Source organism: Anabrus simplex, chromosome 1 (assembly GCF_040414725.1).
Source record: "Anabrus simplex isolate iqAnaSimp1 chromosome 1, ASM4041472v1, whole genome shotgun sequence".
NCBI classification, from domain to species: domain Eukaryota; kingdom Metazoa; phylum Arthropoda; class Insecta; order Orthoptera; family Tettigoniidae; genus Anabrus; species Anabrus simplex.
The window spans coordinates 26,325,458-26,343,658 of NC_090265.1; the positions used below are offsets into that span (position 1 = coordinate 26,325,458).

At 37.5% G+C, this 18,201-nt stretch overlaps 1 protein-coding gene across 2 annotated transcripts in view; it reads left to right on the forward strand.

The window, feature by feature from the left end:
* The window catches only part of LOC136883508 (zinc finger MYND domain-containing protein 11), a 313,597-nt gene that overhangs the window by 248,985 nt on the left and 46,411 nt on the right, over positions 1-18,201 (forward strand). For both annotated transcript variants that reach the window (XM_067155881.2, XM_068229918.1), the window contains exon 13: positions 4,810-4,950. In XM_067155881.2, coding sequence (XP_067011982.1) covers positions 4,810-4,950 — 141 coding nt within the window. The remainder of the gene's footprint in view (positions 1-4,809; positions 4,951-18,201) is intronic.

Below are 18,201 nucleotides of genomic sequence, written 5' to 3' on the forward strand. Positions count from 1 at the left end.
ACAGAGGAACAACGATTTACATCAACTTTCAGACGTCAAAAAATTTCTCTTTATGCCCTGCTCAAAAACTTTTAGACATCACATAACCCTTTCAGACCTGAAAGAAAACTGGAGGTGTGAATTTTTGTTTGTACGTCAAGAACTGACTAAAATGCTCCTCAATACACATATTAATAGTTTATTTTACAAAATAAAAACTAACATCCGAAAAACAGGACCCACACAATTGTGCGTATCAAAATTCAAAACCTCGTATCACGTACGATGGTGTAGCTTCAAAATTTACGTTCACTAACCAATGTACACACTTCATTGAATATATTCCGGTATTCAGTAAAGCTTCTAGATTAATATAAACGCACTAAATAAATACTTACTTTCGGCACTACTGCTTCCTGCCATCTCGCCGATCAACTGTGCTTTTTAAACTCTTCTTCCTTCGCCCTGGCGGTCAAGCGCATACTAAAATCAATTGAAATACACGCCACGTGTCCTGCACAATCACTGCAGTCCGGTGTAGCGCCGAATAAACATCAAATACGGTCAGGGTAACTAAAATATGAACCCGCACAATTGTGCGTACTCGGTCTGAAAGGGATAATGGCAAAGACTTTTTAAACTAGTGATAACATTTTCATTCCTATTTTATTATCTGACCATCAAGTTTTAACTTGTACATTTCGTAAAAATGATTCTTGAGCATCATTTTGTATATTTCTCCCATTTTATATTATCTCATTATTAATGGTTTATATTCTGTATTATAAGATATATATCTTTGTTTATTTAACCTGTTTTAGCTGAGGATGATGTCCAAAGACATCGAAACCGGTCCCTAATAAAAATGTTGTGATTTTGTATTAACAACACAATTTGTATTGATATAAGGTGGATCATTTATACTCTCTTTTGTTATGTGTTAATCTCCTTTCATTACGGACCAAATATGAAGTTTTTAACATTAGCTGATAAGGAAACTCAAATTAACAAATCGCAAGCTTGTTAACAACATCGTATTACATTTTTATGTCATGGAGGCGGAATTCGCGAAAGCCAGTAATGAAGCAGCAGATTCTTCGAGTGTTGTAGCTCGTATTGCAAGCTCCCAAAACAACTTAAGTTCGAATGGAAAACCACGATTACCCTGTCCCCACTGCGGCAAGCACTACATAAAACTCAATACGCACATAAGTCTATCTCGTCCTGATATCCATCGCAAAATAATAGTACAGAGACAGCCTACCATAAACCACTCTGCCGCTTCACAAGGTGACGAAACATACAATAACGAAGAATTTCGCTCTCAAAATGAGGGTAGAAATACAGTGGGACCAGTAGACGAATATGAAAAGAGCTTATATCAGTGGAATTCTAAGTTTTCTTATGAAATGGGCACAGATCAGTTCGACAAGTCTGTCGACGAATTTGCTGCTTTTTTAGCCAAAGCCATAGATCTCCTACCAGGTCCTAAACACCCAGCAAAAAATACTTTGAGGCAAGAAAAATGAAGAGAGATGCAAAGCTACAGAGAACTTACAAGCAACACTCAAATCCGCAGAGGGCAACAAACAGAGATAAAGAAAAGAGACGTAATAAGTACCGATATCAAGAAATGCAGTATTTCTATTACAACCAGCGAAGAAAAGCCATCAGGAACACCCTGAATGACCAAACAACTCCCTGTACGGCTGATATCGAGGATATTGAGAATCATTTTTCATATATTTTTGCCACACCTAACAACTGTGAACGCGAACATTACGACGACCTGCTGACTGAAAGGGAATGTGCTATACAAGACGAAACCTTCGACGTAGCGGTGCAGCACAAGGACGAGGTAATCCTGGCTATGAAAAGAATGGCTGTCGACACGTCAGCCGGACCCGACAGAGTTCTAGTCAGAGCTATCAAAGATGATATGGCATCAACTATCATAGCTAAAATTGCTGCGATAATGTTACAGACTGGACATGTTCCATTACTGTTCACAAAGGCGCGCACCATTTTGTTACCTAAAACTGGAGATCCAACAGAACTGTCAGACTGGAGGCCAATCGCTATATGTTCGTGTCATCGAAAAGGTCTTGGACGTAAGATTAAGAAGTTACATCCAATTTAGCGAACATCAAAGAGGATTCATCATATCACCTGGTACCATCATAAACATCGCTTTACTCAGATCTGTGCTTAACTCAGCAAAACACAACAAACAAGATGTTACTCTGGTCTTCCTAGACATAAGCAAGGCTTTCGACAACGTGGGTCATTTACATTTAAGGAAAACATTGGCTACGTCAACTGTGCCAAGCAAGCTGAGCAACATAATTTGCAAATTTCAAGAAAACTAATCCCATTAAATTACGCTGTGGTGTAATGCAAGGATCGCCATTGTCACCAGTTTTATACAATCTCACAACAGATCACATTTTCGAGAAATCGGTGAAAAAGGACTATGTGACATGCATGGTTATTCTCTTGTCAAAGGACTTCAACCTCTAACAATATTAGGCTTTGCAGATGATACGGTTATTGTAGGAAAAAACCGAGATTCTGCAGTAGAACTGACGAAAGTAGCTTTACAAAGGTTTTGTGAACTTGGTCTAACAATAAACCCTGAAAAATCTAAAGTTATTAATATCAGTAGAGGAGAAATAAACGAAGGGCTCATTACAGTCGAAGAAGGTATGGAGATTAAATGTATTTCGAGGAACGAATGTGTCAGATACTTAGGGGTAAATTATGCAGATACTATGTTATTTGATTCCAAGAAATCAATGACACTCCTTCAGCAGAAACTCACCTCATTATCATCCTGTCCCTGGCTTCATCCGGATCAGAAATTCTCAATTGTTCAGTTTGCCCTACGTTGACTTACCAGTTCCTCTGCGTTCCTGCAAGTAAAATACCACAGCGGTTTTTGGAAGATGCTGATAAACTTGTTAAAAGTACACTAAAGGAGATCTTATCCTTTCCTATTGACACTCCTGATTCTATGATTTACTCAGATAAATGGTACAAAGGGTAAGGTGTTTTTAGGACAAGCTGGGAAGCCTTGCTTCAGAATATAAACAGCTGCAACATTCTGAAATGGGAGGGGAACCAATATATTGAAGCCACTAGAAATCTAGATGAAGAAATTAACAGATGCTTAACTGAGTTAAACGTAAACGATAAAACTGAGGATATGAAGAACAGGCACGGTGAGTATGACACCAAGAAACTCAGAAATAAGTTGCGAGAATCTGAATTTGAGAAGTGGTGTCAGCTGAGAAGCAAAGGTCAGGGAGTGTGTCTGTACAAGGAGTTCCCTCCTGCAAACCGCTGGGTTAGAAACCACGATGGCCTTTCTAGCACGGAGTGGAGAGATGCGCTGAAAATGGCATGTAACGTTGCACCTGTAAGAGCTGTACCGGGAAGGTCCCTTGATGGTAACCGCTGCAGAAGATGTAGTGAGATTGAAACATTACCTCACGTCTTGAGTTCCTGTGCCTTCGGTGAAGCTCTTCGAAACACCAGGCATCACAACATCAGGTCATCCATAGGACAGACGCTCCGTGAGAAAGGATTTCAAGTGCATGAGGAAGTCCATGGCATTGGAGTAAATGGCAGCACGAGAAGGATAGATATGATCGCCATTAAAGGGAAGAAAGGATATATATTAGACCCCACAGTAAGATTTGAAACACACTCCGACCAACCAAACGCAGTGGACCGAGAAAAGAAATCTATCTACCTGCCTACAGTGCTGTATTATAAGAATAAATACGAACTGGACGATGTAGAAGTGAGGGGTCTCATGATCGGTGCGAGAGGGACAGTCCCTAAGACGACGATAGAGCTGATGAAGGTCTTCAACATCAGTACCAAGCAGTTCATCGACTGGGGGCTGAAAGCATTCAGGGGTTCTCTTTTGATACTCAGACACCACTTGTATTTGCCAGACTGAGACATAAATTACTTATTTTTGTATATTTTTTGAATGAAATTACATGTGTATTCTTTGTCTTAGGCAGCCTCCGAGTGGAGGAAGATTTTGAAAATATAATTTAAAAAATCTCTGTATTGACCGACAAGAGATGCCCAGCTGAACACAGGCAGTTCAGGTGGATTGCTAGGGCCTCCGAGCCACAGCCACTCTCACAGCAGCAATATTCTCTGGTGAGCGGACCAGCTTTAGATGGGCTCTTTCCTGTCCATAATATTGCCTTCAGTTTCAAATTGGCTGAGTAGTCTGTACACCTTCCAGGGAGTTCACTGAATACTGAAATAAACATCAAACCTTTCCTGAGTTCAAGCTACACTCTTTGTTTTCGCATAAAACAATACTGTTTTCACTTTCCATTCACGCATCAACCACCCCTTGTCCACCATGCTGTATAACCGGAAGACGGTACGCATGCACATCATACGCTGCCATCCGTTGAATCACGCATGAAATAAGATTTCTGTATATAAAAGCATATTGTTCTGAGCGTAGATTTACACATTTTATAAACCATGTGTTTAACGTATGACATTTCGTGCACCATCCTGTATATGGAGTGAGGGAGGAACAAAGAAAAGAAAACTTACTACATCCATCTCTTCTCAGCCTCTCAAGAGCTTGTTTCTGCTTCTCATGTCAATGTGAGAAGAGGGAGACGTAGAGGAGACAAGGAGAAATGTGAAAACTAAAGGGACAAAGACATGACATAATGTAAGACGTATGGAGGAGAATTGTGTTCACTTTCAACTAAGAGATCTGTCTGAGTTACTCGTACTTCTGATCAGTGGAGTGTTTCTTGTTCCTAAAGATATTATCTTTTGCAGATGCGGCGGGAATTCGAGGCCGAAAAGCAACGTGCCATTAGTGCTGCAGCTCGAGCCTTAGAAGAACACCATTTAGCTGAAATAAAGCAGTTAACGGAGAAACACAAGCTAGCTATATCCGAAATAAAGAAGAAACAGTGGGTAAGTTGGTAGCATTCCTTGGAATGTGAGAGTCAAAATTTGTTCTTGTTCTCCTATACTGGACTCGCTAGCTGCTGAACTCCTGTTGAGATATTCTGAGAAAATCTTACTTCTGCTGAACATATGCACAATCTTCTTGTCCTTTTGTTACAGCCTCTGTAAGACCACATATTACTCAGTCAAAGCTAGGGTCTTCCTCTTCTGCTCCTAGAACCTCTTTCCTCATCTCCCCTACTAGTGCTTCTCTTTTCTATCCCCGAACCATTGTCTCTCATTGAGCTCAGGGTGTGTACTTATTTCGCAGTTCTCCTTCCGTTCCACCTTCCACGTTGATCCTTGTTCCAGTCCTTCCTGAATTCAAGAATGTATTTCTTTTTGTTCTGCCCATTGTTTTCCATACTCTTCTGGTCATTCCATCCATGTCTAGCAATTCTTGCCAACAGAGATTGTCCTCACTGTCCAGTAAAGTTCATCCCTCGATTTTTTTCTCTTATCTGTTTCTCCAGCTGCTCTGCCCCATATTTTCTTAGTGTTGTCGTTATGGCCGCACAGAGTGCTTCGTTCCTCACCGTTGCCTTGTACGCTTCTCTGGTCATGAGGTAGGTTGTACTCATCCTATTCACCCTCTCTTTTACCCCTCGCAGCTAGTGTTTCTTCCTGTCGTGTATACAAACATTATATGGGTATTACAGTCCATATGATCATGGTCTGCCAGGTACTATACTCTTACTTCAGGTGAGGGTAAGTGAATCCATATGGAGACCATCACATCATTTAGAAGGTTAGGAATGTGATGTGGAACTCTCACCTAACAGTACAAACTATTGAACATAGAAGGTTTTAAGTTTCAAAATAGGTCTACAAGCATTTTTATAAATGAATACTTGAATTCACCGTCAGAATTCTGGCCTCTTCTGCAGAGTCTATCCATCATTCCCTCTACCTCCCCCACCCTCAGCAGTTGGGGTAAGTTACCTTACTCCATCCCTGCACTTGACTCCACACATTGAAGTGGTTCATACATGTAATTTGTGTATTTCCTGTATATTAGCAAGAATCAAGAATCTTTATTTGCCATTGACCATATACAATTAAATAGGCTTCGTCAACTGATAATAATTTAGTACTTAACTTTACTAAGGCTAAATGAACATACACCTTTTATTAAAACTTAATACTAACATTACGCATTTTTAAGAATTCAGAGGTATTATAAAATGGATTTTCTATTAACCAATCATACATTTTTCTTTTAAAATTACTTAAAGGAGTGGACCGTGCAGAATATGGTAATTTATTAAATAATCTTAAACAGCTGATTTTATGTGAGTGAGCAGTTTTTGACAGCCTGTGAATTGGGATGTCAATGTCTGCTTTGTCCCGAGTATCATGAAGGTGAATGTTTTCCCTAGTACTGAATTCATTTATGTTGTTTTTAACGTATGTCAAAGATATACAAATATACAAATTTATAATTGTTAGTATTTTAAGCTTAATGAAGAGAGGTCGACAATGGTCAATTGCACCAGCCCAACACATTGTTCGGACAACCTTTTTCTGTATTAGAAGAATATTATATACATAAGAAGAATGCCCCCATAATAACAGTCCATAAGTAATGTGTGACTGTAAGAGGCCAAAATATGCCATCCTTAGGTAGTCACTGCTAAATAAATCCCTCAATTTCCATATCAAATAGGCTACTCGTGATATTTTTTACAAACATGATTAATGTGTGTGTCCCAGTTCAATTTGGCATCAATATGAAAACCCAAAAGTTTGACTGACTGACTTTTAATATCTTTGGATAATTCTAGTGTGAGAAATTGAGTTTTATCCTGATTGCACAACAGCCTATTGGATGAAAACCAATGCATTGCAGTTGCAAGAGCTTCCTGTGACATCTGATGCAAACCTGAGATGCTCTGGTGTTTTGAAATTAACGTTGTATTGTCCGCATACGATATAAGAGCATGAGCTCTGACATTTTGCGGTAAATCTTTGACAGCCAGAATTAATAAAAATGGGCCGAGGACAGAGCCCTCTGGCACACCAGTTGTAACTTTCTTCAAAGTGGAATACCTATTTTTAATTGAGACAAACTGATATCTGTTATTTAAGTATGACTTAATTATGTTCAGCAAGGGATACTCAACACCATACATCTCAAGCTTTGCAAGTAAAATTTCATGATTAATACAATCAAAAGCCTTACTTATCGTCCCGTTTTTATGAGTTTCGACTTGACAGTTAGCCGAAAGTCAGACGATGGTGCCAAACTGCTACGATTACAAACAGCTGATTTACAATACAGAACACGAACAGAAATGCAAATACTGGAATAAAAGTCCATAATCAGTTATTCTTTGTAGCAACATACATAATTCAAATAATACACACATTTAGGATAAGGCTACAAGATAAAAATATGTCATTGCTTGAACAGATAAAAAGTGAGAAAATTAAATTAAATTTCTACTCACCATGTATAAGATCTCGCGTTGCTTTTAGATTCAGTTTCCCGTAACGAAGGAAATAATCCTACAAAACGAATAAGTTAATTTGGGTGGGAGGATTTACGCAAGTAGTACAAGAACCGACTCGTCTCAATAACTTACTAGATGTATTCTTCGTTAAACCACGGGAAATTGTTAATAAAACTGAGGTAATTGAAGGAATAGGAGATAATAAGGCTGTAATAATGGATGTAGGACTCGTACCAAAAAGGCTTAATAAGAGGGTTACACAAGACAAGAAATTGTACAGAAAAACTAAAGTTGATGAATTTGGGACTTACCTTAAATCACAATTCAGTTGTTGGATAAGTGAAAGAAGTAATGTGGATACACTTTGGGCTAAATTTAAAGGAATAATTTGGGAAGGAGAGAAGAGATTTGTACCTGTTAAGAAGGGTAAAATGACCTCAGACCCTGTTTATTATACAAGGGAAATAAGAAAATTAAAAAGAAAATGTACAATAGTAAACAGGAAAATCAAAGAGGGTAGGGAGAGTAGGGGAAACTAGAAAACAGCTAATGAGGGAACTGAATAGAGTGAAAAAGGAAGCAAAAGAGAATTATATGAATGGCATACTTCAAGAGTGTAATGATCGCAAAGGGAAATGGAAACTGTATTCATATATCAGGAATCAAAAAGGAAAAGGAATCCAAATTCCTACAATGGTGGGAGAAGGGGGTGAACACTGTTTAACAGATACTGAAAAAGCAAACCTATTTAGTATGGAATTCAGAGATTCAGTAGATGATTGTCAGGAGTTGGAAACCCTAACAGAAGATAGAGAGGGAGAGACACAGAGGGGAAACAAGAAGGTTCTCATGAAGTGATCAAATTACTGGGAAGGTATTAAAGACAATGGGGTGGTACATAGTGCCTTATTTAAAATTTCTCTTTGACTATGTCATAAATAATAGTGTAATACCAAAGGAATGGAAGGAATCTATAATAATACCAATTTATAAAGGAAAGGGTGATAAAAGGAAACCAGAGAACTACAGACCAAACAGCCTGACCAGTATAGTTTGTAAAGTACTGGAGAGTTTAATAGCAAAGTACATCAGAGGGATATGTGATGATAAAAATTGGTTCATGCGGAGCCAGTATGGATTTAGAAAGAAATTTTCTTGTGAGGCACAACTGGTGGGATTTCAGCAGGACATATCAGATCAGTTGGATTCAGGAGGTCAGTTAGATTGCATAGCCATAGATCTTCCCAAAGCCTTTGGTATAGTGGAACATGGAATATTATTAAAGAAATTGGAGGGAATAGGATTGGACGTAAGGGTTACACGTTGGATAAAAACATTTCTAAATTCAAGGGTTCAGAAAGTCAAAGTAGGAAATAATGTATCACAGGAAGAGAAAGTTTGGAAGGGAATTGCACAGGGTAGTATAATCGGTCCGTTACTTTTCTTAATATACGCAAATGATTTAGGGAACAATATAACATCAAAAATAAGATTGTATGCAGATGACATAATTGTTTATAGGGAAATAAATAACATTGAGGATTGTTCAGAATTACAAAGGGACCTTGAAAGTATCCAACAATGGGTTGAAGAAAATAAAGGTTAATGGAGGCAAATCAACTGTTACAACTTTTACAAACAGGAGCTTTAAAACTGAATTTGAATATACTTTGGATGAGGTAGTTATCCCAAAAGATGGCAAGTGCAAATACTTAGGTGTGAGATTTGAAAGTAATTTGCACTGGAAGGGTCATGCTGATGACATTGTTGGGAAAGCATACAGATCGTTACACGTCATAATGAGGCTATTTAAAGGATGCAATAAAGAATTAAAAGAAAGAAGTTGCTTAAGTATGGTTCGTCCATTATTGGAATATGCAAACAGTGTTTGGGATCCTCACCAAAAATACCTAATAAAAGAAATAGATAGTGTGCAGAGGAAAGCAGTAAGATTTGTAACGGGATTTCAGGAGAAAGAGTAGTGTATCAGAAATGTTAAAGGAACTTGGGTGGGAAACTTTAAGTAAGAGAAGGGAGAAAACTAAACTTATAGGATTATATAGAGCCTACACTAGAGAAGAAGCATGGGGAGATATCCGTGAGAGGCTTCAGTTGGAAAATAATTATATCGGCAGAACTGACCACAAATATAAAATTAGAAGGAACTTTTGCAGAAGCGATTGGGGTAAATTTTCATTCATTGGGAAGGGTGTGAAGGAGTGGAACAGTTTACCAGGGGTAGTGTTTGATCCTTTTCCAAAATCTGTACAGATATTCAAGAAGAGAATAAACAGCAACAGAGAAAATAAATTAAATGTTAGAGGGCATTCGACCAGTGCAGGTTATTGTAAATAATTTTTTTTTTTTTTTTTTTAATGTGTGAGATTAAATTAATTCCATCCCCTGGTCTAAGGAGTTGACTGCCTGTTGGGGTGAAGTACAGTGGGGACTTCGAGGGCCCTGGGACCGCTACGGTAGCTGTGAAGGCCCTTCAGGAACTCTGAAAATTGGTGGCAAAAAGGGCTCTGGTTAAGACGCAGCAGGTCGTTATGCTACTTAGGTTCCAGAATGGGTAAAAAAAAAAAAATAAGTAAATAAATGCAGTGTAAAGTTTAATCTTATACCAGTTGTATAGTATCATTTGAAGTAATTCCACATACTGTATATCAGTTGACTATATTTGTAAGTAGTACAGGAGATATTATAAGTAGAATTTTGTAAACAATATAAATTTATTAAGGGTGAGCTGTGTGTTTAATAGAAAAATTTGTTAGCATAAATTGTATTGTATTATAGGAAAATTTTCTTCTATTGTTAATTTAATATTTAGTGCTTGACAATAATGTATTTTAGTGTACCATTTGCCACCGAGGTAGACACCTCATTTGCAAATAAAGATATTTGATTTGATATCACTCATTTCTGAGTCACTATCGGCATTGTCATCGTCTGTTGAGGTTTCACTCTCGCTTGATCCTACAGAGATAATAAAGTATTCAACATAATCGTCTGTGAGACTTTCTTTCTCCCAAGCTTTAATCATCTCACAACGTTGTTCTAGTCGTACGCACTTATATGGCCTACGGCTTCGAAAATAAGTCTTTCAACTTCCGAAAATGTGAAGAGTCGGTTATTCTCAGCTATATAATTCTTCAGTTGGGCCCAAATCAGTTATAAGGTGTTAAAATGGCATTGGTATAGTGGAAGGTGAACTACTGTATGCCCGTTCCTTCTGGCTATTTCATCCACCACATAAACTAGGCACTGGGGCTTGTTTTGTTTCAAGACATGCATAAGATCCACCTTCCCCATGTCATCGCGAACCGAAATATTGTGCTCTTTCTCCCACTTAATCAGTTCATTCTTTCTAGCCGCCATTGTTGGTGCTTTGTCAAGAATGACTCCCTAACATTACAAACAATTTCCCGGGCCTGGCTTTTTAGTGGAGTACCGCATTCGAAGAGCTTTCTTCTCTTGGGAGCTTCATCCTTAGACGTAGGCGTCGCCATGACAGAATATCAAATTCACACACGGGCCTAAAATTAACCTACTATATTACTACTGAACGAAATATTAAACTAAGCTACTATATAAACTAGATCACCACAATATAACGCACTATACTATTAAAAATACTAAACAAATCATTTATAAACTCTACACTACGAAATATAAACGAACAACAACCTAGCACAGAGACACGCCAAGACCACAAAAAGAACTGAGCACAATACAACACACAGCTGATAGCACGTGGTTACAGTAAACAACAAATCGACAACACTGCTAACTTGAACTGGAGTCTAACGCGCTCTATCGGAGTGATCGGCTGCCTATGATTGGCTGTTGATTAAATCACTTACCCTCCGCCAAAAGGCAGCGCTCAAACGTCAAGTCGAAACTCACAATAATTAAACTATAGATCACATAACACCAAAGATATCGCCTGCTTATTTTCAAAAGCTGTTAATATCTGATTAACAATTTCAAGAACATTCACCTTGTCGAAACCCAAACTGACAGTCGGATAGGAGATTGTAAGTTTCAAAATAGTTGCTAAGTTGATTGTACAAAAGTAATTCAAATATTTTAGAAATTATTGGAACAATTGAGACTGCACGATAGTTCTGAAGAAATTCTTTATCGCCACTTCTAAATACTGGAATAACTTTAGAAATTTTAAGTAGATCAGGAAAAACTCCGAACTCTAAACACTTATTAAAAATAAAAGCTAGAGGTTCAGAAATCAAATGTATTATTCTTTTGATGATGTAATTAGATAACCAATAACAATCAATAATCTTAGAATTTGATAATTTTAAGCTAATTTTAATTACTTCATCAGATTGATTTCAACCCAATGGAAAGTGTTTCGGCAGGGGGATTCATTGTGAAGAAAGTCGCTCGCAGCTGTACCTGTTGCCTTAATTTGATCTCCGATTTCTTTTACAGAGTTTAAGAAATAATTATTCAGTTTTTCTGGATCGAGAAATGTGTCTAGTTCGAGTAGGGATATTTTCTTGTACTATAACATCTTATGCCGCCTTTCATTTGTTGGGTGCATTCTCAATATATTTTTCACAAGCTAAAGTTTTGGCATGAATAAGTTTTCTTTTATATAACTTTTTACAACTAAGATAAGCTTTATACACGCCATTCTGCTCAGTTCCTCCTTGACAAGAGTTTTTATCAATTCTGTACAGCAATAGCATTCTTTCTCTATACTGAGTCAATTCATCAGTATACCAGTTCACCTTCTTGCTTTTAAGTTTACCATTACAACTAATTTTTACCAGTGGTGAACATAAATGCCACAATTCAACCAATTTATCTAAAAAGTTCCCAAAAACAGCTTCAATATCATTTTCTCCCATTTCAAATTCAAATACAAGCCCCAGTTAGTTTGTTTCAGATTTTCAATAAATATGTTAATATAATCATCACCCTGACTTTTCACCCACATCAGAACAGGTTCGTCATTGTAAATTATGTTAGGCTGGTTAAGATATAATGATAAAAGCAAAACCCCCACCAACAAGTCTAAGTTCATACAAATCTCTTGAAAAATTTACAATAATATTATCCAAGCATGCATTATTACGTGTAGGTAGCTTGTTTGTGCAAGCTAAATTTAGGAGTTCTTAGTAAATTCAGAAAATTTCTAGAAATCTGCCCATCTGAGTATGCCATCTCTATGTTAAAATCCCCACAAACAGCAACTTTGGCCTTAAACTTCAAAATTTTTTCCATTACTAATTCAAAATTCTTAAGAAATACGTAAGCATCAGCATTTGGAGATCTGTACAAACTAACAATTATCAAATTCTGATTAACCAGCTTCACACAACTAAATTCTCCCTCTAATTCCACACAATATTGACTTACATCAATTTTTACAAATTTTAAACACTCTCTAACTAAAATCCCAGCTTCCCCATTTTTCTTTTTACTCCTACAAAACATATCTGCAACAGTATATCTACGGGGCACAAAATATTCTACTTGATTTTCAGAAAGCCAATGTTCCGATACACAAATCACATCAACTTTCTCGGTTTGGCAGAAGTGTTCTAATTCTAACAACTTATTTCTAATGCATTGGATATTCACTTGCAATCCTTCTTTTGGATGCCATTTACCTCTTGGCAACTACTTTTTGTATCACTCATTATTGGTGGAGATTTCTGACCTGATGTTTCATGTACTGGTATTTTATGAATAGGAGAATAACATACCTCAGTTTGGCTACTTACTAAACTATCTTTAATAATGGTTTAATTAGGTGACCGATCTGATTCGGTCACAGATGCTAGTTTTGGTTTACATGGCCTTTTAAAATTCATAACATTTTCTAGTTGACTGAGCAAGCTTGAAGAACAGCTGGCTCTTTCTACTAGTTTTCCTGGTCGGTATTACAACCTAAGGGAGCTGCATTTTTCAAACTACATATCTTATGATTAACAAAATTGTGAACAATTTTAGCAATCTTTCGTTTACCTGAATTGTTTAGATGGAAGCCATGATTTGTATAATTGTGTCTCTCAAAACTGCTGCATTCAATAACCTGAGTATTCCGAAAATGTTTACAAATTTTAACAATAGCTGTATTGACCGTGCCCACTTTAATATTCACACACGAGTCTCTACTCAAATCATGCCTGTGCACGTTCACTACAAAGACGTTAGTGTGGGTCAGCTTCCCTAGTGTATGTTTAAGTTGTGATCTTACATGCTTGGCGTCATCGTGAGCTACGTTGTTCGTCCCACCAATGAAAAGCACTGCATCGCCGCTCCCGAAGTTCCTAATTGCTTCTTCTACGTTTTCCAGTACACTGCTGATAGAAGCTCCTGGATATATTTCTCCAGTTGCTACTATATTCTCGTCGTTTATCACTCCCGCAATTCCCCTTCCCTGGCTATCACCAAACACACCTACCTTTGCTGATTTAGGCCTAACTGGCTCTTGATTCTGAAATCTAGGCCTAAATTTTAACCTCGGCACGGCAACGGCAGCAGATTGCGATGATTTGGTTTCACGCGCGCAATCACTTCCAGAATTAAATTAATTAGGGCAGAAAACCTATTTCTGATGTTTATTTCTGGAAATTCAGTTGTAGATTTCTTCTTAGCCAACCATCCATGAACTACTTGACACGACGTGCTCGAGTTTGTTACTGGTAATGTGTGAAACATGGCTACACAACTTCAATGAATTGACTGGTCAAAAAGTTAAAATATTACAGAATTAAGCCTACAATCAAATTTCACTATAGGCCCTAATTATATATTACAAGAACAAAATTTCTTTTAACAAATTAACCGTTTAATTAGAAATATTAAGGTGTACACCCCATAGAATAATGACCATTCCCATTTTACTTACCTTTTATTTGTGTGTATATATATATATATATATATATATACTATTTTAATCATACAATGTATATTTTTAATCCACCATTGTAATCACACCATAAGAATCATGATCTATACTTGTCTTTGTTTAATTATTCTCGGCTGATGATGACAGGGAATCTGTCGAAACCGGTACCGAATGTACAAAAGTTGTGATGTTTTAACTGTAATGTAAAACTTTCACACAATATATAGTATTGAAAAGGTGGAACCTATTGTCCTTTCTTTGATGTAAATCTTGTTTCAATACGGAACCTAAATATGAAATTCTTAACGTTAAATGGTACCAGTATATTACTCGAAGAATGGTCAGTCCCAAATTCTAGCGATCGCAGTGTTTCTTTTAATTCTTGATTTTCAACTTTAAGAGCCTCATTGTCCTTTTGTAGAATGTTTATAATTTCTAATGCACTTTTGTATTCCTCATTGATTATTTTCGGTGCTTCGTCAACGCCGTCGCCAACTACAACATTCCGAACACACTGCTCACAAATCCAGTCAACATTTTCATTAGTTTTTACGTCTCTAGGGCAATTTCCGCACTTATAATGCCACCATCGATCACATGAATCACACAACATTCCATTTTTCACTAATCTTCGACATTTTCCGCACTTTTCGTCACATTTTACGGTTAATTTACTCATAGGATAAAACACTACGTCGTCATACCCGGGCGCCATTTTGAAAAAAACCTCGAAAACCTCTGACAATTGCACGGGTTCTTATAAAAACTTCATTTTATAAATTGAAAAAATCATATATCTTACTGTTGGATTTTTTTGTGGAATGTCATCTCCCTCCCCCTTTTTTTCCCACTTTTAAAAAAAATTCAAAGCCAGTTGCGTGGCATTTCATTCATCACTTTCAGAATGACCTGATTTACTGTTGCTTTTCTTTGATCTGTCACTGTCACTGCTAAACAGTTCTTCACAATTGGACCTTTCTGACTCATTTTCACCCTTGCTTCTGTTCAGAATATCAGAAATATCATAATTTGCTAACAACTGCCTTTTGCGTAACATGATTGATTACTACGACTGGCCATGGATCCGTGGATAAAGATTACCACTCGATATTCCTTGTTTAATAATGTGTTTATATTTCGCTTGTGTGTTTGACAGACTGCAAAGCCTTTAACTTACATTTAACTGAGTTAAGTAAAACTTCCTTCTCAGCAAATGCTTAGTGCGATCAAATTTTTCCTAGCCCTTAAAACATTCTTTCATCGCTTGTGAAAGGAATGTGATTTCCAACACAGATAAGAGCCCTCGCCAGAGGGGCAAGTCCGGGGAAAGGGTCTTGAACTCCTGAACTTCACAGGGTAAATTACACCTTCAGGTCAGGGAGCAAGCCATTAGCCTCAGGAATGTTCAGTTTTGCTTGCCAGTTAGCAGTAAGATTGCTGAATAATTTGGCGAGTCTGTTTGTACTTGTACTTCGCATTCCATTCAGAAGTTAGAAATATATTATGATCACAAACGAATAAGTAAATACTGCAACATTCCTGCTACAACAATTACATCCTGCACATATTCATGCTTGCAATGAAGTGATTTGTAAGAATCGGAGGATATTCTTATAGAATGATTCATGACCTCCTCTTCTACGCTTGCTCAACCATTAGGTTTGGATCTTTATTACATCTTATCTTCTTTTCTTTCCTCAGATTATTTTTCTTCACAGAGGTTTTTTCTGAAAACCACAGACTTTCTTTAGTATCTGTCTCTCAAGTTCTGTCTGTTAGCCCCATTTCAGTTATATTGTTCTCAATCTCCATCGGCCAGGTGTAACAAACTTTCTTGTTTAACCAGAAGGTGAACAGGCGGTTGGCAAGTCTGTTTGTAAACAAGTTTTGCCACATGACCACAGAAAGCTATAGTCTTTTCCCTGGCAAAGTCGAGAGCTCCTCTGTCTGGAAGTACAGTTCTGAATTGTGTTATCTCTGGTATTCCCCATTTTCCAGTTCTAGATGTAGGATCTTTCTGAGAAATCTCTAGAGGTGCTAATTATTATGGATTTCACCTCACGATTGAGGCATTACAGTTAAAGGGGAAATTATTATGGAAAAGTGACCTTATCACGAAAAAGGAATTTATGAAAGAAAGAAAGAAGGAAAAATATGCAATTCTTCCGAGCATTTAGTTCCACTGCTTGTGATTTGGCAGTTATACTTATTTGATCGTTACTTCCTTTTGCTACCCATGAGCCATGTGAAATTCATTGTGGATGAAAGGAGCTGTACTCTGCTTTTCTCCAAGTAAGAGTTTTCAGTGTTGACAGAAAAATTCAGACAACTTACATCAAACACTTCTACACTGGAATTACCTTTTGTTCAGCAGACAAAAATTTAATTATGGGGGGAGAAAGCAGCTGCTGAGTGTGAAACAAGCTAAAAATAATGTTTTCTCACAGAACAGGTAATGTGGAAATTTTATTGTGTAAATATATATATTTTCTGTTATGGCTATTAGAGACCACATTAGGTAACAGTTACATATTTCTAGAAGCCTTCTTCACAGCCCAAAACTTAAGCATCCTTTCTCTGGCAGCCTATCTTCTTTTTTCCGTCCACCTACGGTTAAGTTTTGGATCGTCGTGGAATCCCTGGAATTTGTTGATCACTGACCTAAACTTTGTTCGGTTTGAGATGTCTTCTGAATTTAGTCCCACTTGTTTGAGATCCTTTCTCACCCCCCGGAACCATTTGTCCGACACTTTATTGTGTAAACATGATATACTTTAGAATAAATTGCTGTTAGGAAAGGCAAAGGAGGTGTCATTACCGAGAAGGGAGGAGCATGCTTCAAATTTGACTTTGAAAATTTTCTGATGCGTTGGGGGGGTAAGAGTACTAATAATCCACTTCAAAGGTTGGTACCACTGATTCTCCTCCCTATGACTTCCCAATTTTTCAATCAAGCTTTCTTTATTCTGCGACAAACACACCTTGTCATGAACAGGGCTTGTGGGTGGACGACTGTTGTGTAGCCTGAAACATGTCATATAATAATGCTTCCATTTTACATAACACTAAATCTGTCAATGAAAACAACAAATACAGCCACTCAGGAGTATACCGCATAAAATGCAATGATTGTGAAGCCAGCTACATCGGGCGCACCAGCAGATGTTTTTCTATTCGCTACAACGAACATATCAATGCCACTAAATATAATCGCTTTTCGTCCATAGGGCAACATGTCGAGGAACACAAGCATAAGGTCACTAATATCGAGAATGACATGGAAATTTTAAATATGAACCCCACAGACCCATTGCTCACTATAATGGAAGATTTTTACATCAGTGTGGACCGATATGCTAATCCCAACCTCAACTTAATGTAATCACAGATAAAATGAACATTGTCTTCAACACAGCCATTCCCATTCTAAAAGACACACATTTAAAAAGAATCAGCAGACACAAACCCACACACAACCCAAAAGACATACCCCACTCCACCCCACCCCTTCCACAGGCTGCTTCCCCCTCCCCACCACCTCTCAATCTGAACACTACGACAACCACACGACGTACACGCAACAGTGTGCAGCACGCTCTTGACTATACTCAAGAACATATCTAGCCCACACGTAAGTAACGCACACTCTACAGCACACAAACCATTTAGCAGGCAATCTATCAGTTATTCTAATACCTATTTCCCTTTTTTCCTCAGATTTTTTAATTTACCTGAGCGTAAATGCAAGTATGAAGAGGGGGAGCTCTATCAGCCTATTTTCATTAATTTCTATATGTCATACATCAATATGCCTCAACGAGGGTCCTGAAAAACTAGCATGTATCAGCAACGACATAGACTAAGAATGAACATAGTACCTGT